The following is a 21,730-nucleotide window of genomic DNA, read 5'->3' on the forward strand; positions in this document are numbered from 1 at the left end:
ATCTCGAAATTGTTGTTCTGGACAGCAGGTGGCACAATGCCATTCCTTCGAGTGTGAGTAGATGGAGCATCCCCTGCTCCTATGTAGGTCCTTGCTTGAGGAGCTGGTGGACCGTTTTGATCGTTCATTGTCTCCTCAATTGTGGGTGGTTGCGGTTGTGGAACTTGTTGTTGACGAAGTAACCTTGGTCTGTCGATGTTGTCGATGAATGGACTCAAGTTGCGGCTACCTTTGGATCTTGATTGCATGCATAAGTAGGTGACCGAGGGTGTACACGAGAGTCAACTCGATCCAGGTGATCGAGTGACAGATCAGGTGGGTACTCGGGTTGTACCTGAAATACAAAACGAACAAAAATGAAAGCAAACAAGTCAGATTCCGAACCAATGTAGATAAGAGAACTTGATCTAGCAAGGGCTGAAATCCTAAACGTAGCAAAATTAAATTCAACCAAATGGCAACGACGCCAAATTGATAACAGGTTTTTCACCCAGAGTATTGATTCCCTATGCAGTTGTAGTCAAAGGGTTATCAATCCAAATGGTTGTTTATGCTAGCAGGAAGGATGCAATCAGAACAATGCAAGTCAAGCCAAGCAATAATGGGGTTTTGTCTAACAATCCTAAAATAATAAAAGAAAAGAATATAAACAAGGAACCACACGACCTAAGCACTCGATGCAAGCATTCGAGTACAGGATCGGGTGGGGTGATCGAGTAAGCAAAGAAGGTATGAACAACTCGAGGGTTACTCGAAGCAGGTAATCGTGTACCTGTTCGGGTAAGGGATCGAGTGATGAATATAAATGCAAGCAATTAAAATACGAAAGCTTCTAAGGATGGGGTAATCGAATCCTAAGTATTCCTAACCAGTACAAATGTCGTACATGCCTCAAGCAAATATTTCCTAGACAATGAATCTCTAAAATATTGTTAAAACACTCTCATGATTGAAACAATCAATCTTGATCACTCCCTTACCCAACTCTCGTTGGAGAAACATGACCAAGCAGGCATTAAGATCCGATTCATTATTGTCAGTAAACTCCTTACTCATCTAATCTCTTAGATTAAGTGAGTAAACCTCTAGCATTGGTTGATTCAAGTATCTCATTTACACCTCTCGGTGGTAAAACACCTTAGATCTAATCTCACCCTCTCGGTTTGTTGACAGCATTAAGAACACCAATCTAGAAGGAAATCTATTAAACATACACAATCAACTAAGACATCCTAACCGATCAAGAACACAAAATCATCTATCCCATCCCTAAAAACTTTACTACACTACTCGGAAATCATAGCAGGAAACATCGGACTCGTTCTTCCAGCACGATGGCTCCTTCGGGTACATCTTCGGGTTTGTCCTTGTTTTTCCCCATTTTAGGCTCTTAAGCACCTGTTTTCATCCAAAATATGCAAATGCAAAAATGCAACACCCTAAATGGCCTAAAAGTGAATTCCTACAGTTAATGACCTAAAAATGTTAAGTGAAGAGTATGAATAATGCAAAATATGGACAAAAAGGGATGCTAAAAACATGTAAATTAGAGAGTTATCACTGATGCAATTCCTAAACCGAGATTTCGGTTCGCGGGTGTTACAAGATGAAATTGGATTCGTCGTTGGTTCGTAATACGTCCCCGGACAAGACCAATTAGACACCACGAGTGCGGAAGGGCTGAGATGAGTTATCGGAAATCTTGCTTCCTTGGCATCAGAGGACAGCCTATTAGGCAGAATCGGTTCTCATCGCTGCTTGTTGGACGATTGCTTGAGGGATAGCAATCGGAGCATCATCAATTCCAAGATCAATGTTTTAGGGAGCACGACGGATCTTATCAGCCATTAGGGACCAGATATAGAATTTTAGGGGATAAAGATTTGAAGAAGTCAAGTAATCGATGGTATTGATAAAACCCCAATTCGATCCCTTAAAATGATCAGAAGCCATCGATGCTCAACTTTTGCACAGTGCAAAGTCCAACTTCGTTACCGGAAGAAACCACTCAAATGTAGGGATAACCCACTCCGGCACAAGTAACCTTAGAATCATCGAAAGACAATGAAAATAAAGTAACCACTGTATCGCCTCAAAAATCTCCATCAAAGCATTTTTTATCCGATCTGAAAGACCTCAAAAATTATCAAAACTTATCTGTAAGAGATTATGAGACACCCTTTAAAACCTTTAGGTTTCATATTTTAATTGGTTCTAATTTTTCTTTATACGTATTTGGCTAAAATTCTGGGTTTGATACAAAGCAATCCTAAGACAATGAACGGCGAGGTGGATGTAGCTTCTTCTTCATATGTCATTTCTTCTTCCAATGACAATTAATACGTCGGATGCTACATGTTCTTTTTCACAAGTGATGCTACATGTTATTCTTCATAGTGTAAGTTAGGTAAACTCCGTGTCTGTCTATCATTGATTCAGTGAAGTATATATATGGTACAATAGAATGTTCTAGAGAATATCTTTGTGTATCTCACACAATATTTACATATTATACATATTCTATATATGGTCTTCTAACACTCCCCCGCAGTCGAAGCTTCGGTGGACTGGACGGTGAGACTGTCTCGAAAAGCAAGAAATAACGGAGAAGGAAGACCTTTGGTGAAAATGTCGGCAACTGAGCAGACAGAACTTGCAATACGCGAATGTGATTCGTTGCAACCTTTTCCCGAACTAAGTGGATATCAATCTCGATATGTTTTTTCCGTTGATGTTGAATTGGATTAGACGAAAGGTAAATGGCACTAAAATTATCACTGTATATGTAGCTCTAGATAGTTGTATCTTCATTTCAAGAATAAGGGTGTGAAGCCACGTTGCCTCCGACACTACATTAGCTACGCCACAATACTCTACTTTCTTACCAGAACGTGAGACCGGGTTTTGCCGCTTAGATGACTAAGAAATCAAATTATCACCGAGAAACACGCTGTAGCTAGAAGTGGAACGACGAACAGCAAGGCAACCGGCCCAGTCGGCGGAGTACGCCATAAGTGAGAGTGAGGAAGATTTGGTCATACGAATGCCATGGGATTTTGTACCTTTAATGTAGTGGAGAATCCGTTTAAGAGCTTGAAAGTGAGATTCCCGGCGATCATGCATGAAGAGACAAATCCGTTGGACAGCGTAGGAGATGTCGGGTTGAGTGAACGGCAAGTATTGGAGGGCTCCTGCGAGACTGCGGTATAATGTAGGATCATAAACCGGCGGACTTCCATTAGGAGAAAGCATTTGTTTCATATTAACCGGAGTTAAACACGGGTTAAAATCAGTCAAGTGTACACGATGAAGTTGATCAGCTGCATAGTTATCTTGATGGAGCAATAGACCAATAGCGTCACGATGAACGGTAATGGCAAGAAAGTGATGAAGGGGACCATCATCAGACATTTCAAATTCGGAGCTGAGGCTAGTGATGATGCGCTCCAACAAGCTTGACGAGGAGGCAGTAAGGATAATGTCATCAACGTAAATAAATAGATAGGCGAAGTCAGAACCATGATGGAGCACATATAACGAGAGATCTGAGAGGCTCTACTTGTAACCAAGACAACGCACATACGTAGCAGAGCGGGTGTTCCACGCACGAGGCGCTTGCGTTAATCCGTAAAGAGAGCGGTTGAGACGGAAAAACATAATCCAGTTTGGTTTTATCCACAAATAATGGAGGTTGATGCATGTAAAAAGTTTCCTCAAGGTCGACGTTGAGGAAGGCGTTTTTGACGTCAAGCTGAGGGAGAGGCCAATCACAAGCCAACGCGACATGAAGGACTGCTTGAATCGTGGCCGGCTAAAACACGTTCAATCACAGGAGAATCAATGTTAGCAAGGAGATCGGCTGTAGTCTTTAAGCTTTTGACAGTAGTCATGGACATAGAGGTCACCGTTCACCATCATGCAGAGATCGTTTTTGAGTTGCAGAGCCCGTGCCTCCTTGTTGTTCTGGAAAAGACTATCAATGAAGAGCCATAATTCATGAGCAGTAGCGTTCTTTTTGAGAACAGTATCGAGGATGGATTCGGATATGGTGCCGTAGATCGATCCACATCTTCACAAGGCCATTACGCTCCTTCCACTCTTTAACAGTCACAGGAGTTGAAGAGGAGGAGCCATTGAAGTGTCTGAGAACACCGAAACTGAGACAGTGAGTTTCAAAGAGTTCACGCCACTTGTCGTAGTTGAGTTTTCTCATGTCGAGAGAGATTGGAACATACGCTTTGATCTGCGCAATTCCAAAGGGTTTGTCATTAGAGAGAGTAGAAGCAGCCATAGTTGACAAAAACCAAAGAAGAAAAGAGTGCGAGAGGGGAACAAATAGAAAAGGAGAAGGGTAAGAAGAAGAAGAGATCAAACGCTTAGCTTGGTGACTAGATTAAAGCCTCTGATACCATGTAAACTCTGTTTCCGTCTATCATTGATTAGGAGAAATATATATATATGGTACAATAGAATATTCTGGAGAATATTATTGTGTATCTCACACAATATTTACATATTATACATATTCTATATATGGTCTTCTAACACATAGAAACTATGCTTATTCTTCTTCCTTCTTCCATTGAATACGCCGATTGGAGGTTGGTTAGTCCTAATATAAAAGAAAAGGCATGGTAAACATCTAGCATCTATTTATCTATAACTTTTTAAAATCATGCGATGTTTTAATACTAAATTTTGGTTGATGACTCGTTTCATGTTATGTCATTTCAGTCCAAATTCAAATTTGATGATCCTATAGTAAGAAAAGCATATGTAATGAGTGCACTAGGTAGCCGATGCAAGGATGTCAAATTAGGACTTTGCAAAGAACACAAAAAAATGATTTGGTTGAAACGTTGAGGAATCGACCTGAGAAAATTCCTGAATATCAATGGTCTCATTTCGTTCACAAGAGGTTCACCAAAAAATAGAAAGTATAGTTTATTCGATAGATATTTACATGTCTATGTCTATATCAAATGCAAGTAATTTTTTTTTAATGTATGAGATTTCAGAAAATGCAAGAGCGGAATACATGGAGCCAAAAAAACAGTATCATGCCTCACTTATGTGGAAGAAAGAGTTTTTCAAGAAAAAGAAATGAGATTGTGAGTAACTTAGTCATAATATAAACCTATTCTATTATATTGATTTATTATATACACTGTTTATGCATGTCTCTTTACTGCAGAAAGTAAAGCTCGGAAAAACACAATGTCGAGCATAATTTTTCATAGAGACTCGCAATAAATCTGATGGAAGCTTTGTGTCTGAAGAGGCGAAAATACGGGCGGTTAGTTTTATTATAGTCACTTTGAACTTTGATCAACTTTTTTTCGATGTGAACTTTTCGGAAAAAAAACTTGAGGTGTGTTCTTTTAGTCTGTTGGATTTTTCTTTGTATCCTTTATAAAGGAAGCACTTACAACGTTGTTGGAGCAAAATCCGCAAGTTACCAGCAATGTTATGATTATTGGGGCTTCTCTTAGAGATTCACTCAATTAAAAATTTAAAAGTAATAATAAAAAAAGAAAAAAACTGAGTAACGTTACTTTCTATAGAAACGAAGAAGCGTTACTCAACACAAGTGGCAACATCTAATTAGTTAATTTTCTATTTTTAAATTTATTATTTAAATATATAATAATATTAAAAGAAAATCATTAAAATATATTTTTTGGAGTAACAATCAATCGTTGTTGGGATAATGATGCTCTTACAGCTAAATTGGATGACGAATATGCTCAAATGTGAAACAAGACGTTTTTTTATAATAATAGTAATAATAATAATTCACTATTGGTCTCATACCCACTATCAACCTAACAACAAACATCAATATCGGATAACTAAACAATTCCATTAACCAATAAAAATCCAACAATGACATAATCTAATAACCAAACAAGTAAAGAAAAAAAGTCAACATCCTACAATGTTCTATCAACTCAACTCTAGCTAGACCACAATCAATCAAACCTCAAGAACATCCTCCTCTTCATCGCCTTGATTCCACGATCACACTTTGCCTTTACCTGCACCACAAACACAAATTGAGATACATGAGTATTGTCATAAACACTTAGTGAGGCAATTCTTCCATCTACTGGGCTATACACACAACCAACTGAGATTCTCTTGTTAAGGCAAACAAACAAACACAAACAACACATCAAACCAGGAAAAACAAGTATCGGATAAGGTTGGTGTTGACCGACACTAGGTCGGTGTCGACCGACGCTGACACATCAATGGTGTCGATCGACACCGCCTTCGCAGACGTGATCTGCACAAAGCCGAACGTCGAACCTCCGTTTCAAATCGTCTCCAATCCGTCCCAAACTCTCCCAAACGCTTCAGGAACCTAAGGAAACACGAAACCAACCAACCCAAGCAAGCAAAACACCACAAACAACATAGAACAACCAAAACAAAAGAGATCTCAGGCTTAGATCAGTCATGGTCAAGCACTCACCTCTTTTGCAGGAAGATTTGGTTGAAAAACGGTGGAAACAACACCTTACGAAGCTCCTCTTTTGTTCCTAACAACAGCACTCCCTTCCACAGCAACAGATCTCATCAAAAACCACCAAGAATAAACCAAAAACCTCTTCACTCACAAACTTTCTCTTTTCTCTCTTTTCCTCTGTAAACGGCGACAAAAACACATAAAACCCTTGACTTGGGTCTCTTCTCTGCTTATATATGTGGTTTGGCCAACCCAATTAAATCAAATCAATCTGAAATCGAGAATTACAACAATCTAGTCGAACCAGAAATTACTGGTGTCAATCGACACTCTTCAAAATGGACATTTTGGTTTGCGGATGTTACAAAGTGTTTAGTCCGGAACGTCTAGGATGAGTACGTTGTGTTGGTTGTGGACCCGCACCTTCAAAATTAGTGAGACACTCTACTGCTTCAACTACACAAGAGATAAAAATTTCTGAAACAGTTCAGCTTATCCAGCTGAAGACACAATTGATAGGTGTAGCAGATCAAGTTAACGCAATGTCTGCATTCGTTGGACAAATACTTGGTAATTCAACTGGTGAACAGGTAATTAATATATAACGATAGTTTTGTAAGTTTATTTGCATTAGTATAAATTAGATATATAAAACTAATGTTTTACGTTAAATATTCAGGCAACTGCATGGGCTGTAAATTTTGCAACAGCCTTTGTAAACATTCAAAATCCACCGAATCCTCGGGTAATTTATTTGTATATTATACTTTCTTTGATATCAGATATTTAGATAATTAACTGCCTTTTTCCAGGAATTGGATGATGGTGCCATTCAACAAAATGCTAGTCATCATCATCTACATACCATGATCAAGATCTGTTTGTCAAAACATTTAAGCATGTAACTTTGATTTATTTATGTTTTATGTATTTAATTTGCTCGTTCATGATGGACTAATTTTGTATTTCGTTTACAGATTTCTTTAAATTTAATTTAAATATGCTTTTCGTTTTTCATTTTTCATTGATTATTTTTTTAGATTTTAAAATACTGATAATAACTAAATATGCTAAAACATGTGGGTATTTTTTGCTTCACTTTACAAATGATGTGAATTTGTTTCAAAATATGCTTTTTTATTAATACCTAAAAATGACGAAAAATATAATTTTCGCATCAATTTTTAAAAGTGATACTATAGCCAGAATCATTTAAAAAACTGGCATAAAAATAATATTATTTACGTAAAAGTGATACAATAAAACCTCTATAAATTAAAAGGTTGGGACCATAAAATTTAATTAATTTATAGAGGTTATAATTTATCGTTAAATTAAAAACTATTAATTTATCGATAAAATATTAATTTATGAAGAAATTTTCTTATTTTCTCATTTTCATAATTTCGAAAATTTTATACTATAAAATAAGATACTTTTGTTATCATTTACATTTTTAAAAATTTTCTTAATGTATAATCTTGGTTATCGTAATAGGATGAATGTCAACTGTTTATTAGATTATCTAGGTAAAAATGATAAATGTTAGAAATTTAGAGTTTAGAAGAAATTGCTATTACTATTCTTCATAGTAATGATGAAGTTGAAGAAAATATTGTGGTACCTTTAGAATCAATTACCAAAGAAACAATTATCGCATCTAGGACTCTCCACAATTTTTGTAAGCGATTTGAGAAGACAACAATGAAAAAGATTATAGGTGGGCTTCAACCAGAATGCAAATTCAAGAATACGCAAACAACAATAATTACATATTTCACTAGATTTTCTTAGATAAATATATGTATATATATATATATATTAGTTTATTTGATTACTAATTTATGATATTTTTGGGACCATATTTTTACATATGATTTTTCAATAAATTATTATTTTATTATTTTATCGAAATGTGTCATTTTTTGCACCGGTCCAACTCGGGACCGAAAGAATTTATTAATTTATAGTTAGTATTAATTTAAAGAGTATTAATTTATAGAACCCTTATTAATTTAAATGTACTATGTTTCCAATCAGTTATTGTAAATGATACACTTATTAAATCATTTGCTAGAAATGATACAAATATTGAAATCACTTCTGAAAATCGAAACTAATTTTAATATCAATTATTTATAAGTGATTGAAAAAGTAACATCATTTGTTAAAACCGTTACAAATACTAGCATCATATTTTGTAATTGACATGAAATTAACATCATTTAAAATAACCGATGCAAATATTATGTATAATTGCATCATTTATTAATGAAACGATGTGAATTATTTGCATCACCCTATTTTACATCATTTAAATAAATGATGAAAAATTCTTTTGCATCATTTATGAGTAAGGAAAATATTAATACAATAAAAGAATGATGTGTTTCATTCCTGGTATGACACATCAGCTTCAACACTGAAGCTGGTGTTGACACATCAGTTAAAATCACTAACCTATCAAACTAAAATATTAATACAGATCAGCTTTTTTGTCTAGGTGGACACATATTTGTTCTCTTTGATGATTTGATTTCTTCTTCTTTCTAATTAGCTTTCATTGTCGGTCTCAACCCATTAAGGTCCAATATCCTTTAAAGAATAAAACGAAAAGGGTTTGTATAATCCCATGGGCCAGGTTCATGTCTTCCATATTCCATCCTCCCATCAATATGCAGACATCTTCACAAAAGGTCTTCCTACGTCTCTGTTTCAAGATTGCAAGTCCAGTCTTAACGTTCATTCTCATCATGGTTCGACTGCGGGAAGATATTAGAACAGAAATACATATATTCTTTTGTGTATATTAGGAAGCTTAGTTAATAGTCCCTAACCGCTACTTTGTACAGCTAATCCTATATAATCTTATGAATACAGTGACACCAATCATCGATTGGATTAACCTAATCAAACAAAATCAGTTTGGTTGGGTTCTAATATAACCAAACAGTAAACCAGCAAACAGCAACCCTTGTATTCTTTCTTGCTGAACTTGCAGCCTCCCACCTTTTTCCACAAAACCAAAAAAGAGGAAATATATATATATATATATATATATATATATATATATATATATGTTGGGTTCATTCAATTTTGTGCATATTGGTTTTGTCGGGTTCATTCAATTTTGTGCAGATTGGTATTGTTGTGTTCTTTCCCTTCCAACACAATATGATGTCGTAAGAAAAAGTAATTATGGATATTAATCATCTTTTATTAGTTAGGTGTTTTATTCACTTTCAGTACAGTAGAAGAAGCTCGTTATCTATGGAGCAAGTAAAAAGAGGAGACATGAAGACGATTTTGATGAGCATAAAGTGGTTAGAAGTCTATCATGCATCTGCGAGCCTCTTCCGATCACGGTTCTTGAAGGGGAGGCTAGAGCGGAGGAGATCTTGGTCGGCAGGGTCATTGGAGCTAACGTTTATGAACTGCTGGAACCATTTCCCAGATGCTTTGAGGTCTCTATCAGCGGTGACATTGTTGAAGTCAACGTAACTGAGTCCAAATCTGACGGTAAAGCCATTGCAGAATTCGTAATTATCCCCAAGAGACCAAGCAAAGTATCCTCTCACGTTGACACCCTTCTCCCTAGAAACAAGAACAACCATTAATTATTAAAGGCGTACGACTGATCATATATAAAGAAAAATGGAAGAAGAGTAGTATCCACTCACTTGATGACCTTACGGAGAAAACAAAGATGACTGCATAGATAATCAATCCTCTTGTAATCGGCCATAGCCTCGTCAAGCGGTTGATCACCGGGGCTACTAATTCCTAATATGTACAAGTACACAATCTTCATGTAAATTTCCTGGACCAACTCTGAAATACATTTAACTTGTATAAATGTGTAATAGAGTAGAACTAACCGTTCTCGGTGATATATATTAAAGGGTCACCATATTTGTTTTTGTAATACTCCATTACGTCGTAAATGCCTTTTGGGTAGTAATAGGCTCCTTTACTGAACTGAGAAAGCGAATATATATAGAAAAATCAGAAGAATGCACATGGATATTATTTTCCATTAAAAAAGAATGAATAAGGGTGGACCATGCATGCATACCAATGGACCAATGGGCTCACCCTTTGCATTTTTATCTGCAAAGTACATATAATTCTTAAAATAATTGATAGTCACAAAATGTTGTAACTGAAAAAATGTAGAAATGTTGTAACTAAGTGTGGGAATAGATTGGTACATGTGAGAACTGCTTTTGAGTCCATCATAGCAGTGTGTTCGTCCCAAGGAACTACTGTGTCATCGTTTTGGGCGTACTGAGTGAAGTAATAGTTGAGACCAAGAAAATCATATGAACCCTTTACAAGTTTGGCTTCTGTTTCGGTGAACTCTGGAAGCCGTTCACCCACAAGTTTCCTCATGATGTCTGGGTATTTACCCTTTGTTAGCGGCTCCATGAACCTGATATACATGCATACTTTTCATTACTTTTTTATATATACAATATTGTATAAACAATTTGATTCGTGGATATGTATACCATCCATGGAAAAATTCTTTAGACCGATAAGTTGCCTCTTTGCTCTCTGGAGTGTCATCAAACGGAAGAAACCCTCTAGTTATCATCACAGGTCCAATCATCCCTCCTTGGTCCTGTGGTTACGCAAATATATACACAATGATAATCTAATTAGAATCACATGCATGCATGTTACGTACGTTAGACTACACCTTCTACAAATTAAATGGAGACCTAGCTCACCTTATATTTTGTCCTGTAAAGATCCACGGCCGTGGCATGAGCAAGAAGCTGGTGATGTGCAACGATATAGGGTTCGGTTGACGAGTTTCCGCCGTAACATCTTATATCATGCGTAGGAGAACATCGACCAGGTGCATCTGTTCCCAATGCATATCCTCGCGTAGGTACTGTGTAAAGCTGGTTGATTGTTATCCAGTGCTTTACCCTATCACCAAATTTTTCGAAACATAGATCCGCGTAATCTTTGAAATCATCTCTGCACGTATTATAGTTAGATTTCATTAATGTACGATCATATCGTTATATGCTTTCGTCATTCTTAATAAGCAGCGTAGCATAAATGACATACATGATCGGTCTGTTCAAGAAACCTTCATACTCATCTTGTAGTGTTTGAGGAAGGTCCCAGTGAAAGAGGGTAACGAACGGCGTTATATTCCTTGCTATGAGGCCGTCTATAAGACCGTTGTAGTAGTCAATACCATTTTGGTTCACACCTCTACTCCTCTTTCCTTCTGCTCATATATATCATATATTAACTCTTCCAAACAACTAAAACCGAATATTATATATTATATATATATATATATATACATGGATCAATAATGTATACATACGTGGAAGGATTCTTGACCACGCGAAGGAGAATCTGTAGCCAGTAGCATTGAGTTCGCCCATCACGTCTATATCTTTCTGCAGTTTATATGTATACAATCCCATGTCAATCCACACATGTATAGTTAATATAGATAATTCATTAGCAAGCATATATAATGAGGAACTAACCTGCCAATATGTATATGCGTCACAAGTAGTGTCTCCATTCTTCAAATCGGCTCCTGCTTTCTCTGATAGCGTAATAATGAACCACTATGAATATATATAAACATGCATATGGACAACATTCTTCTCGTATATATAGCTATATAAGCTATAGTAGTTTGAGACCATTCAAATAACAAACCTGGGTATCGGTGAGTGAATCCATCCCAAACGTTAAGTCCACGACCTCTACCACCTTCGATCTGAAATGAAGAGAAACAACCATGCAACGTTGGATTATTTTTTATGTTTTTTAATGCTCTTTCAAGACGTCAACATAATGTGTGATTTGTTACATACTTGGTAAGCAGAAGAGGCTACACCGAAGATGAAATCTTCGCCGAAACTTTTACCATTGAAACGACTAGTTTGGTTACAATGGAATGGCTCGTTCTCTTCGCAAGTATAATCTTCCTGGCCTTTACAAGTCGCCACAGCTAATAAGAAAGCTAAGGCGAACAATTGAAACTTCATGGTTAATTTGTAGTTTGTTATGTTTGGTGTTGCATGGAAGCCTTGTGCCAATCTAGGGTTTATATAGCCTTTGTAAAGAAGAGTTACGTATGCTTTACCTTGTCTTAGCACATGACATTTTGAGAGGTTTCGGTGACATGAATCCCGTGAGTTTACTTTACTCTAGCTTAACATTAACACATTTTGGTTTATATTTGTAGTTTTGTTTCTACTTTTCAGACTGCCTTGCTCTTCAATCGACCATTTCATTAAGGAAACTGTTGCATTCTTTTATTCAGTTGTGAATTGTTGTTTTACTATCTATCGTTTTCTCTATAGAACATGTGTTCCTTACCGGAACACCATTAATTGTATTTATTCAACGTTCGCATCAAGATTCGTATTAGTTTATATATGTCCAAAGCCTTTTAACTCTTAAGTTGGACTTGGAGTTAGAATTGACGGCATAACGTTATTGAAAAAAAATATGAATATATGATCAAGTCGGAAATGAGTAACAACGCCTTTGTTAAGACAATAATAATACTAATTACATTAATCGTACTGCCACTAATTCACGAGCCTCACCGCTTCCGGTCACAGCATATCTCTTATTGATTTCGGCCGGTCGATACTTTATCACATGAAATTAGAGACTCTCTAAATAACAAAAATTCATATCAACTGGCTTTTTACATTTTCTTATCGTTTACTAAAAGATATTGGAGGTGCTTTATCATGCTTTTATACTCAATTATTAAAAACATAAGAGTTGTTTTCTATAAAAGTGCTTAGAAATACAGGCACAGATAGAGCCTATTTGAACCAAACATTACATTGACTTGTGTGTTTTGCCGTACGTTCCTAATGTTAAAGCCATTGTTTTGGGAAGAAAAAAATGCCATTTGAATACTTACTTTTTACAATATGCGAAATATACTCATGTTCCTGACGAAAATTTTTAAATATCAAACTAATTTCACTCGGTTCCGAATTAAAAATCTGTGAACTTGACANAGTAATAGTTGAGACCAAGAAAATCATATGAACCCTTTACAAGTTTGGCTTCTGTTTCGGTGAACTCTGGAAGCCGTTCACCCACAAGTTTCCTCATGATGTCTGGGTATTTACCCTTTGTTAGCGGCTCCATGAACCTGATATACATGCATACTTTTCATTACTTTTTTATATATACAATATTGTATAAACAATTTGATTCGTGGATATGTATACCATCCATGGAAAAATTCTTTAGACCGATAAGTTGCCTCTTTGCTCTCTGGAGTGTCATCAAACGGAAGAAACCCTCTAGTTATCATCACAGGTCCAATCATCCCTCCTTGGTCCTGTGGTTACGCAAATATATACACAATGATAATCTAATTAGAATCACATGCATGCATGTTACGTACGTTAGACTACACCTTCTACAAATTAAATGGAGACCTAGCTCACCTTATATTTTGTCCTGTAAAGATCCACGGCCGTGGCATGAGCAAGAAGCTGGTGATGTGCAACGATATAGGGTTCGGTTGACGAGTTTCCGCCGTAACATCTTATATCATGCGTAGGAGAACATCGACCAGGTGCATCTGTTCCCAATGCATATCCTCGCGTAGGTACTGTGTAAAGCTGGTTGATTGTTATCCAGTGCTTTACCCTATCACCAAATTTTTCGAAACATAGATCCGCGTAATCTTTGAAATCATCTCTGCACGTATTATAGTTAGATTTCATTAATGTACGATCATATCGTTATATGCTTTCGTCATTCTTAATAAGCAGCGTAGCATAAATGACATACATGATCGGTCTGTTCAAGAAACCTTCATACTCATCTTGTAGTGTTTGAGGAAGGTCCCAGTGAAAGAGGGTAACGAACGGCGTTATATTCCTTGCTATGAGGCCGTCTATAAGACCGTTGTAGTAGTCAATACCATTTTGGTTCACACCTCTACTCCTCTTTCCTTCTGCTCATATATATCATATATTAACTCTTCCAAACAACTAAAACCGAATATTATATATTATATATATATATATATATACATGGATCAATAATGTATACATACGTGGAAGGATTCTTGACCACGCGAAGGAGAATCTGTAGCCAGTAGCATTGAGTTCGCCCATCACGTCTATATCTTTCTGCAGTTTATATGTATACAATCCCATGTCAATCCACACATGTATAGTTAATATAGATAATTCATTAGCAAGCATATATAATGAGGAACTAACCTGCCAATATGTATATGCGTCACAAGTAGTGTCTCCATTCTTCAAATCGGCTCCTGCTTTCTCTGATAGCGTAATAATGAACCACTATGAATATATATAAACATGCATATGGACAACATTCTTCTCGTATATATAGCTATATAAGCTATAGTAGTTTGAGACCATTCAAATAACAAACCTGGGTATCGGTGAGTGAATCCATCCCAAACGTTAAGTCCACGACCTCTACCACCTTCGATCTGAAATGAAGAGAAACAACCATGCAACGTTGGATTATTTTTTATGTTTTTTAATGCTCTTTCAAGACGTCAACATAATGTGTGATTTGTTACATACTTGGTAAGCAGAAGAGGCTACACCGAAGATGAAATCTTCGCCGAAACTTTTACCATTGAAACGACTAGTTTGGTTACAATGGAATGGCTCGTTCTCTTCGCAAGTATAATCTTCCTGGCCTTTACAAGTCGCCACAGCTAATAAGAAAGCTAAGGCGAACAATTGAAACTTCATGGTTAATTTGTAGTTTGTTATGTTTGGTGTTGCATGGAAGCCTTGTGCCAATCTAGGGTTTATATAGCCTTTGTAAAGAAGAGTTACGTATGCTTTACCTTGTCTTAGCACATGACATTTTGAGAGGTTTCGGTGACATGAATCCCGTGAGTTTACTTTACTCTAGCTTAACATTAACACATTTTGGTTTATATTTGTAGTTTTGTTTCTACTTTTCAGACTGCCTTGCTCTTCAATCGACCATTTCATTAAGGAAACTGTTGCATTCTTTTATTCAGTTGTGAATTGTTGTTTTACTATCTATCGTTTTCTCTATAGAACATGTGTTCCTTACCGGAACACCATTAATTGTATTTATTCAACGTTCGCATCAAGATTCGTATTAGTTTATATATGTCCAAAGCCTTTTAACTCTTAAGTTGGACTTGGAGTTAGAATTGACGGCATAACGTTATTGAAAAAAAATATGAATATATGATCAAGTCGGAAATGAGTAACAACGCCTTTGTTAAGACAATAATAATACTAATTACATTAATCGTACTGCCACTAATTCACGAGCCTCACCGCTTCCGGTCACAGCATATCTCTTATTGATTTCGGCCGGTCGATACTTTATCACATGAAATTAGAGACTCTCTAAATAACAAAAATTCATATCAACTGGCTTTTTACATTTTCTTATCGTTTACTAAAAGATATTGGAGGTGCTTTATCATGCTTTTATACTCAATTATTAAAAACATAAGAGTTGTTTTCTATAAAAGTGCTTAGAAATACAGGCACAGATAGAGCCTATTTGAACCAAACATTACATTGACTTGTGTGTTTNTTAAATGGAGACCTAGCTCACCTTATATTTTGTCCTGTAAAGATCCACGGCCGTGGCATGAGCAAGAAGCTGGTGATGTGCAACGATATAGGGTTCGGTTGACGAGTTTCCGCCGTAACATCTTATATCATGCGTAGGAGAACATCGACCAGGTGCATCTGTTCCCAATGCATATCCTCGCGTAGGTACTGTGTAAAGCTGGTTGATTGTTATCCAGTGCTTTACCCTATCACCAAATTTTTCGAAACATAGATCCGCGTAATCTTTGAAATCATCTCTGCACGTATTATAGTTAGATTTCATTAATGTACGATCATATCGTTATATGCTTTCGTCATTCTTAATAAGCAGCGTAGCATAAATGACATACATGATCGGTCTGTTCAAGAAACCTTCATACTCATCTTGTAGTGTTTGAGGAAGGTCCCAGTGAAAGAGGGTAACGAACGGCGTTATATTCCTTGCTATGAGGCCGTCTATAAGACCGTTGTAGTAGTCAATACCATTTTGGTTCACACCTCTACTCCTCTTTCCTTCTGCTCATATATATCATATATTAACTCTTCCAAACAACTAAAACCGAATATTATATATTATATATATATATATATATACATGGATCAATAATGTATACATACGTGGAAGGATTCTTGACCACGCGAAGGAGAATCTGTAGCCAGTAGCATTGAGTTCGCCCATCACGTCTATATCTTTCTGCAGTTTATATGTATACAATCCCATGTCAATCCACACATGTATAGTTAATATAGATAATTCATTAGCAAGCATATATAATGAGGAACTAACCTGCCAATATGTATATGCGTCACAAGTAGTGTCTCCATTCTTCAAATCGGCTCCTGCTTTCTCTGATAGCGTAATAATGAACCACTATGAATATATATAAACATGCATATGGACAACATTCTTCTCGTATATATAGCTATATAAGCTATAGTAGTTTGAGACCATTCAAATAACAAACCTGGGTATCGGTGAGTGAATCCATCCCAAACGTTAAGTCCACGACCTCTACCACCTTCGATCTGAAATGAAGAGAAACAACCATGCAACGTTGGATTATTTTTTATGTTTTTTAATGCTCTTTCAAGACGTCAACATAATGTGTGATTTGTTACATACTTGGTAAGCAGAAGAGGCTACACCGAAGATGAAATCTTCGCCGAAACTTTTACCATTGAAACGACTAGTTTGGTTACAATGGAATGGCTCGTTCTCTTCGCAAGTATAATCTTCCTGGCCTTTACAAGTCGCCACAGCTAATAAGAAAGCTAAGGCGAACAATTGAAACTTCATGGTTAATTTGTAGTTTGTTATGTTTGGTGTTGCATGGAAGCCTTGTGCCAATCTAGGGTTTATATAGCCTTTGTAAAGAAGAGTTACGTATGCTTTACCTTGTCTTAGCACATGACATTTTGAGAGGTTTCGGTGACATGAATCCCGTGAGTTTACTTTACTCTAGCTTAACATTAACACATTTTGGTTTATATTTGTAGTTTTGTTTCTACTTTTCAGACTGCCTTGCTCTTCAATCGACCATTTCATTAAGGAAACTGTTGCATTCTTTTATTCAGTTGTGAATTGTTGTTTTACTATCTATCGTTTTCTCTATAGAACATGTGTTCCTTACCGGAACACCATTAATTGTATTTATTCAACGTTCGCATCAAGATTCGTATTAGTTTATATATGTCCAAAGCCTTTTAACTCTTAAGTTGGACTTGGAGTTAGAATTGACGGCATAACGTTATTGAAAAAAAATATGAATATATGATCAAGTCGGAAATGAGTAACAACGCCTTTGTTAAGACAATAATAATACTAATTACATTAATCGTACTGCCACTAATTCACGAGCCTCACCGCTTCCGGTCACAGCATATCTCTTATTGATTTCGGCCGGTCGATACTTTATCACATGAAATTAGAGACTCTCTAAATAACAAAAATTCATATCAACTGGCTTTTTACATTTTCTTATCGTTTACTAAAAGATATTGGAGGTGCTTTATCATGCTTTTATACTCAATTATTAAAAACATAAGAGTTGTTTTCTATAAAAGTGCTTAGAAATACAGGCACAGATAGAGCCTATTTGAACCAAACATTACATTGACTTGTGTGTTTTGCCGTACGTTCCTAATGTTAAAGCCATTGTTTTGGGAAGAAAAAAATGCCATTTGAATACTTACTTTTTACAATATGCGAAATATACTCATGTTCCTGACGAAAATTTTTAAATATCAAACTAATTTCACTCGGTTCCGAATTAAAAATCTGTGAACTTGACAATTAACACATGTAGTTAACAACCATAACTAAAAAATTATATAGTGTCCAAATAAGTCAATAGTCACGTTACAAATTTACAATGGATTTTTCTAAGATTTGCGCTTGGTTCAGTAGGATGTGCCACAAGTATGCTTCAAACATCATAGCGTAGTATCTTATGAATATGATTCAAGTGTGCATGGTACAACTAACTTGTTCCTTGTTCTGTAAGAAAAGACAAACTACAGTAATATCATCAATCTTCGTCGATTTAAGTTTCTTCTTCCAAGTAGCTTCAGCCGCCTCTGCCACCAATTTAGCGGCCGCAACTTGCTTTTTTCCGGAACTCCATATTAGTGATACAACTTCATCATTGCTAAGCATATCCCAAACCTGCAATGACAAATATTAAATACCAAGGAGTTTCATTCAACTTTTTGAACTGGAAAATATAAAAAAATCAATATTTGAAAAAAAAATCAATATTTGGATCATTTGTGCTACACCCCACCCCGTCTGTAGCGAGTACAAGGAACTGGTCTTTAGAAGTTATTCGGTGTTGAAAAACCTCTGGAACCGCAATAACTCCGTGGTCTTTGAGCCTGAAATCTCCAAAAGCTCTTGACATGGCTAATCCTGGTATGTCTTGTTTTGGTAACCACACCCTTTGGCTGCACGGTTCTGTTTTCATTGCGAAAACACGACCTTTGCACATCCTGATCCTCTCTGCTTCACCTGAAACGCTAGAACTTGCTAAATAAGTATCAACATCATCCCTTCAATGATACAATATTTCTTTAGTCAAAAAGAAAGTAAAACAAATTAAACATTACTAGGGACGTCAGGTGTTAGGTCCGATGTTAACTGCACTGCCCTTATCTCACCGTCTTCGGTCATTGTCCCCAACACTGCCCTCGAATCACCAAGGTTTGCTATCACGAGATCATCTCCCTAAAATCAATCCAACAATTAAGCTCCGGGTAGTAAAATATTTAGGTTTTGAATGGTGGCAGTAGAAAAAAAAACATAATAAATTGTTCGTGGTTTGGTCCATATTGGTATGCATACCAAGGACCACTATAGTCTAGTCTGTCGGCCACAAAAACTAACGATTCAAAGCCTTTAATGTTACGGAAAGACAGAGAAATAAATGTACCTGAGTTATGGCAACAACACCAGTGGAGCCACTGAAAGAGCAATCAAAGACTTGAAGNAAATCTCCAAAAGCTCTTGACATGGCTAATCCTGGTATGTCTTGTTTTGGTAACCACACCCTTTGGCTGCACGGTTCTGTTTTCATTGCGAAAACACGACCTTTGCACATCCTGATCCTCTCTGCTTCACCTAAAATGCTAGAACTTGCTAAATAAGTATCAACATCATCCCTTAAATGATACAATATTTCTTTAGCCAAAAAGAAAGTAAAACAAAACATTACTAGGGACATCAGGTGTTAGGTCCGATGTTAACTGCACTGCCCTTATCTCACCGTCTTCGGTCATTGTCCCCAACACTGCCCTCGAATCACCAAGGTTCGCTATCACGAGATCATCTCCCTAATTAAATCAATCCAATAATTAAGCTCCGGGTAGTAAAATATTTAGGTTTTGAATGGTGGCGGTACAAAAAAAAACTTGTTCGTGGTTTGGTCCATATTGGTATGCGTACCAAGGACCACTATAGTCTAGTCTGTCGGCCACAAAAACTAACGATTCAAAGCCTTTAATGTTACGGAAAGACAGAGAAATAAATGTACCTGAGTTATGGCAACAACACCAGTGGAGCCACTGAAAGAGCAATCAAAGACTTGAAGATTAAGCTCTCTATCAATGAGTCTGAAGGCAGTAAAACAAGCTTTTTCCCATTTGTGAGCTTCTTCTTCACAAACATTAGATTCTTGGTTTAGCTCTTTCTTTAGTGTTAACAGAATCGATGGCAATCTATTCCTCACCATTTTGCTAACCATGTGCCCATTTTTACCGTGCCCATCAAACACTCCACATAGCTCTGTATCTCTTGTTCCATATCCCTACGCCATTAAACAATTTCTACTAAAATGCACATTTCGTTATACTCAAATAAGCACATAAATGTCTACTAATGTTGCACTATGCCAACAAATTATTTTACCCAAAAATATGTTTAACGTTGTTAAACCTAGCTTGAAACAGAATAATGCGACGTTAAATATATTTTTCTAATCTGTGTAAAAAAATGTCAAAGTTATTGTGAACCGGAAGGAACAAAAATGTTAACTTTTCTTTTTTTTAATTTAATGTTAAATTATGTTTAAAGAAAAAATAAACTGTTTTACAACTTGTGCAACATTTTTAGGAAATCAAAATAGCTGAAACCATACATTTTTGATTAAAAATGTTAACTTTTAGGTTTATATGAATGGAAGCTTTTATTTTTTTTAATAAATCTCTGAACAATTTCTCAATATAAATCACATGTAACACAAAAGTAGAGATTAACATTTGAATAAGTTTCGCCGGATCATAGATCTTGCTAACTGTTAATGAAATGCAACCTCTCAATGGTATGACAGCCCATAACCCCAAACAAGTATCTCATTCAAAATAAGATATTTCTACTAAAGATGAAAGAATCAAAGAAACGACACATGTTTTTTTGACTGTCCTATATAATTTAAGAAAACAAAAATTGGTTCATCATCTACCCCAAAACTTAGTTAATGATTTGTAGAAAGAGAAAGAATATATAAACAAGAAACTAACAAAAAAAATCACGATGGTATACCAGGTTAAGAACAGCATGATCTTGGTTAAGTCCTTTAGTTCCTTGTATAGAGCAAACCGAACCAAGACGGTGAACCAGAAGGTCATGATCTAAACCAAACTGATCTTCCCCATAACACACCACTGCATTACCATCACCGTGCTCATTCTCCTCATGAATCTCCGATGATGAAGACGGCAACGAAAAGCAATGACCCATATAACCTGATTAGATTCTCACCAAAGTCGCAGACTATTCCAAACTAAGAAATAGAAACTTATTATGTTAATCGGATCGTAGATCTTATTGAATATTTGAAAAAAAAAGCCTTTTCTTGAAGGTGAAGATTAGATAACTTATAAAGCTGACTTTCCATAAATAACAATATTACTGTTTACGTGGCACCAACTTGAGTTCCAAGTGTCAGTGAAATGAATTTATTATAGGATTATATACATGTATGTATATAATATACGTTGACTTGTATGTTCTGTAATAATGCATAGACAGTTAGTTATACACGATTATGTTGTTGCCTGTGTTTCGCTTGAAAGGGCAAGTTCTTATCCTGGCACTAGTTTGACAGGGCATTCCACTTATAGATTCATACCCTGATTTGTTTTACAGAATATT

General features: G+C 36.1%; 6 protein-coding genes and 1 pseudogene across 6 annotated transcripts in view; 1 reads left to right on the top strand and 6 right to left on the bottom strand.

The window, feature by feature from the left end:
* LOC104709411 overlaps positions 1-3,411 on the bottom strand; it is a gene marked incomplete at its 3' end in the record, with an annotated part of 21,918 nt that extends 18,507 nt beyond the window's left edge. Inside the window, exon 1 of the mRNA XM_019228710.1 lies at positions 2,940-3,411. Coding sequence (XP_019084255.1) covers positions 2,940-3,411 — 472 coding nt within the window. The remainder of the gene's footprint in view (positions 1-2,939) is intronic.
* On the top strand, positions 4,558-7,459 carry LOC104709413 (annotated as a pseudogene).
* LOC104706917 (myrosinase 1-like) lies at positions 9,669-12,533 on the bottom strand. The gene is made up of 12 exons (XM_010423154.2): positions 12,328-12,533; positions 12,170-12,230; positions 11,992-12,053; positions 11,823-11,898; positions 11,555-11,720; positions 11,206-11,461; positions 10,984-11,096; positions 10,684-10,904; positions 10,548-10,582; positions 10,351-10,450; positions 10,153-10,255; positions 9,669-10,066 (listed from the first exon to the last, which is right to left on the bottom strand). The coding sequence occupies exons 1-12, from the start codon at positions 12,499-12,501 to the stop codon at positions 9,808-9,810; spliced, it is 1,626 nt and encodes a 541-aa protein (XP_010421456.1). The 5' UTR covers positions 12,502-12,533; the 3' UTR covers positions 9,669-9,807.
* Positions 13,475-14,217, bottom strand: LOC109125914 (myrosinase 2-like). Its single transcript, XM_019228711.1, has 3 exons — positions 13,936-14,217; positions 13,714-13,826; positions 13,475-13,634 (listed from the first exon to the last, which is right to left on the bottom strand). The coding sequence occupies exons 1-3, from the start codon at positions 14,215-14,217 to the stop codon at positions 13,475-13,477; spliced, it is 555 nt and encodes a 184-aa protein (XP_019084256.1).
* Positions 14,236-15,263, bottom strand: LOC109125058 (myrosinase 2-like). Its single transcript, XM_019228712.1, has 5 exons — positions 15,058-15,263; positions 14,900-14,960; positions 14,722-14,783; positions 14,553-14,628; positions 14,236-14,450 (listed from the first exon to the last, which is right to left on the bottom strand). Exons 1-5 carry the CDS (start codon positions 15,229-15,231, stop codon positions 14,236-14,238), a joined length of 588 nt encoding a protein of 195 aa, XP_019084257.1. The 5' UTR covers positions 15,232-15,263.
* LOC104709414 (myrosinase 2-like) lies at positions 16,385-17,409 on the bottom strand. Its single transcript, XM_010426030.2, has 5 exons — positions 17,207-17,409; positions 17,049-17,109; positions 16,871-16,932; positions 16,702-16,777; positions 16,385-16,599 (listed from the first exon to the last, which is right to left on the bottom strand). Exons 1-5 carry the CDS (start codon positions 17,378-17,380, stop codon positions 16,385-16,387), a joined length of 588 nt encoding a protein of 195 aa, XP_010424332.1. The 5' UTR covers positions 17,381-17,409.
* Positions 18,504-21,476, bottom strand: LOC104706918 (probable protein phosphatase 2C 72). Its single transcript, XM_010423156.2, has 5 exons — positions 21,119-21,476; positions 20,112-20,384; positions 19,794-19,911; positions 18,867-19,090; positions 18,504-18,748 (listed from the first exon to the last, which is right to left on the bottom strand). Exons 1-5 carry the CDS (start codon positions 21,314-21,316, stop codon positions 18,545-18,547), a joined length of 1,017 nt encoding a protein of 338 aa, XP_010421458.1. The 5' UTR covers positions 21,317-21,476; the 3' UTR covers positions 18,504-18,544.

Source organism: Camelina sativa, chromosome 8, assembly GCF_000633955.1.
Source record: "Camelina sativa cultivar DH55 chromosome 8, Cs, whole genome shotgun sequence".
NCBI classification, from domain to species: domain Eukaryota; kingdom Viridiplantae; phylum Streptophyta; class Magnoliopsida; order Brassicales; family Brassicaceae; genus Camelina; species Camelina sativa.

What these genes read in the sequence shown, in the direction of transcription:
- LOC104706917 (XM_010423154.2), bottom strand. Translation starts at nt 12,501, where the DNA reads ATGAAGTTTCAATTGTTCGCCTTAGCTTTCTTATTAGCTGTGGCGACT. An exon ending in ATTCACTCACCGATACCCAG is followed by an intron (nt 12,054 to 12,169) that starts GTTTGTTATTTG and finishes TTACGCTATCAG; the next exon opens with AGAAAGCAGGAGCCGATTTG. An exon ending in CTCAAAAGCAGTTCTCACAT is followed by an intron (nt 10,583 to 10,683) that starts GTACCAATCTAT and finishes TGTACTTTGCAG; the next exon opens with ATAAAAATGCAAAGGGTGAG.
- LOC109125058 (XM_019228712.1), bottom strand. Translation starts at nt 15,231, where the DNA reads ATGAAGTTTCAATTGTTCGCCTTAGCTTTCTTATTAGCTGTGGCGACT. An exon ending in ACGCATATACATATTGGCAG is followed by an intron (nt 14,629 to 14,721) that starts GTTAGTTCCTCA and finishes TATAAACTGCAG; the next exon opens with AAAGATATAGACGTGATGGG. An exon ending in GTGGTCAAGAATCCTTCCAC is followed by an intron (nt 14,451 to 14,552) that starts GTATGTATACAT and finishes ATATATGAGCAG; the next exon opens with AAGGAAAGAGGAGTAGAGGT.
- LOC104709414 (XM_010426030.2), bottom strand. Translation starts at nt 17,380, where the DNA reads ATGAAGTTTCAATTGTTCGCCTTAGCTTTCTTATTAGCTGTGGCGACT. An exon ending in ACGCATATACATATTGGCAG is followed by an intron (nt 16,778 to 16,870) that starts GTTAGTTCCTCA and finishes TATAAACTGCAG; the next exon opens with AAAGATATAGACGTGATGGG. An exon ending in GTGGTCAAGAATCCTTCCAC is followed by an intron (nt 16,600 to 16,701) that starts GTATGTATACAT and finishes ATATATGAGCAG; the next exon opens with AAGGAAAGAGGAGTAGAGGT.
- LOC104706918 (XM_010423156.2), bottom strand. Translation starts at nt 21,316, where the DNA reads ATGGGTCATTGCTTTTCGTTGCCGTCTTCATCATCGGAGATTCATGAG. An exon ending in GTGTTGTTGCCATAACTCAG is followed by an intron (nt 19,912 to 20,111) that starts GTACATTTATTT and finishes TGATTTAATTAG; the next exon opens with GGAGATGATCTCGTGATAGC. An exon ending in CCTAACACCTGATGTCCCTA is followed by an intron (nt 19,091 to 19,793) that starts GTAATGTTTTGT and finishes CTAGCGTTTCAG; the next exon opens with GTGAAGCAGAGAGGATCAGG.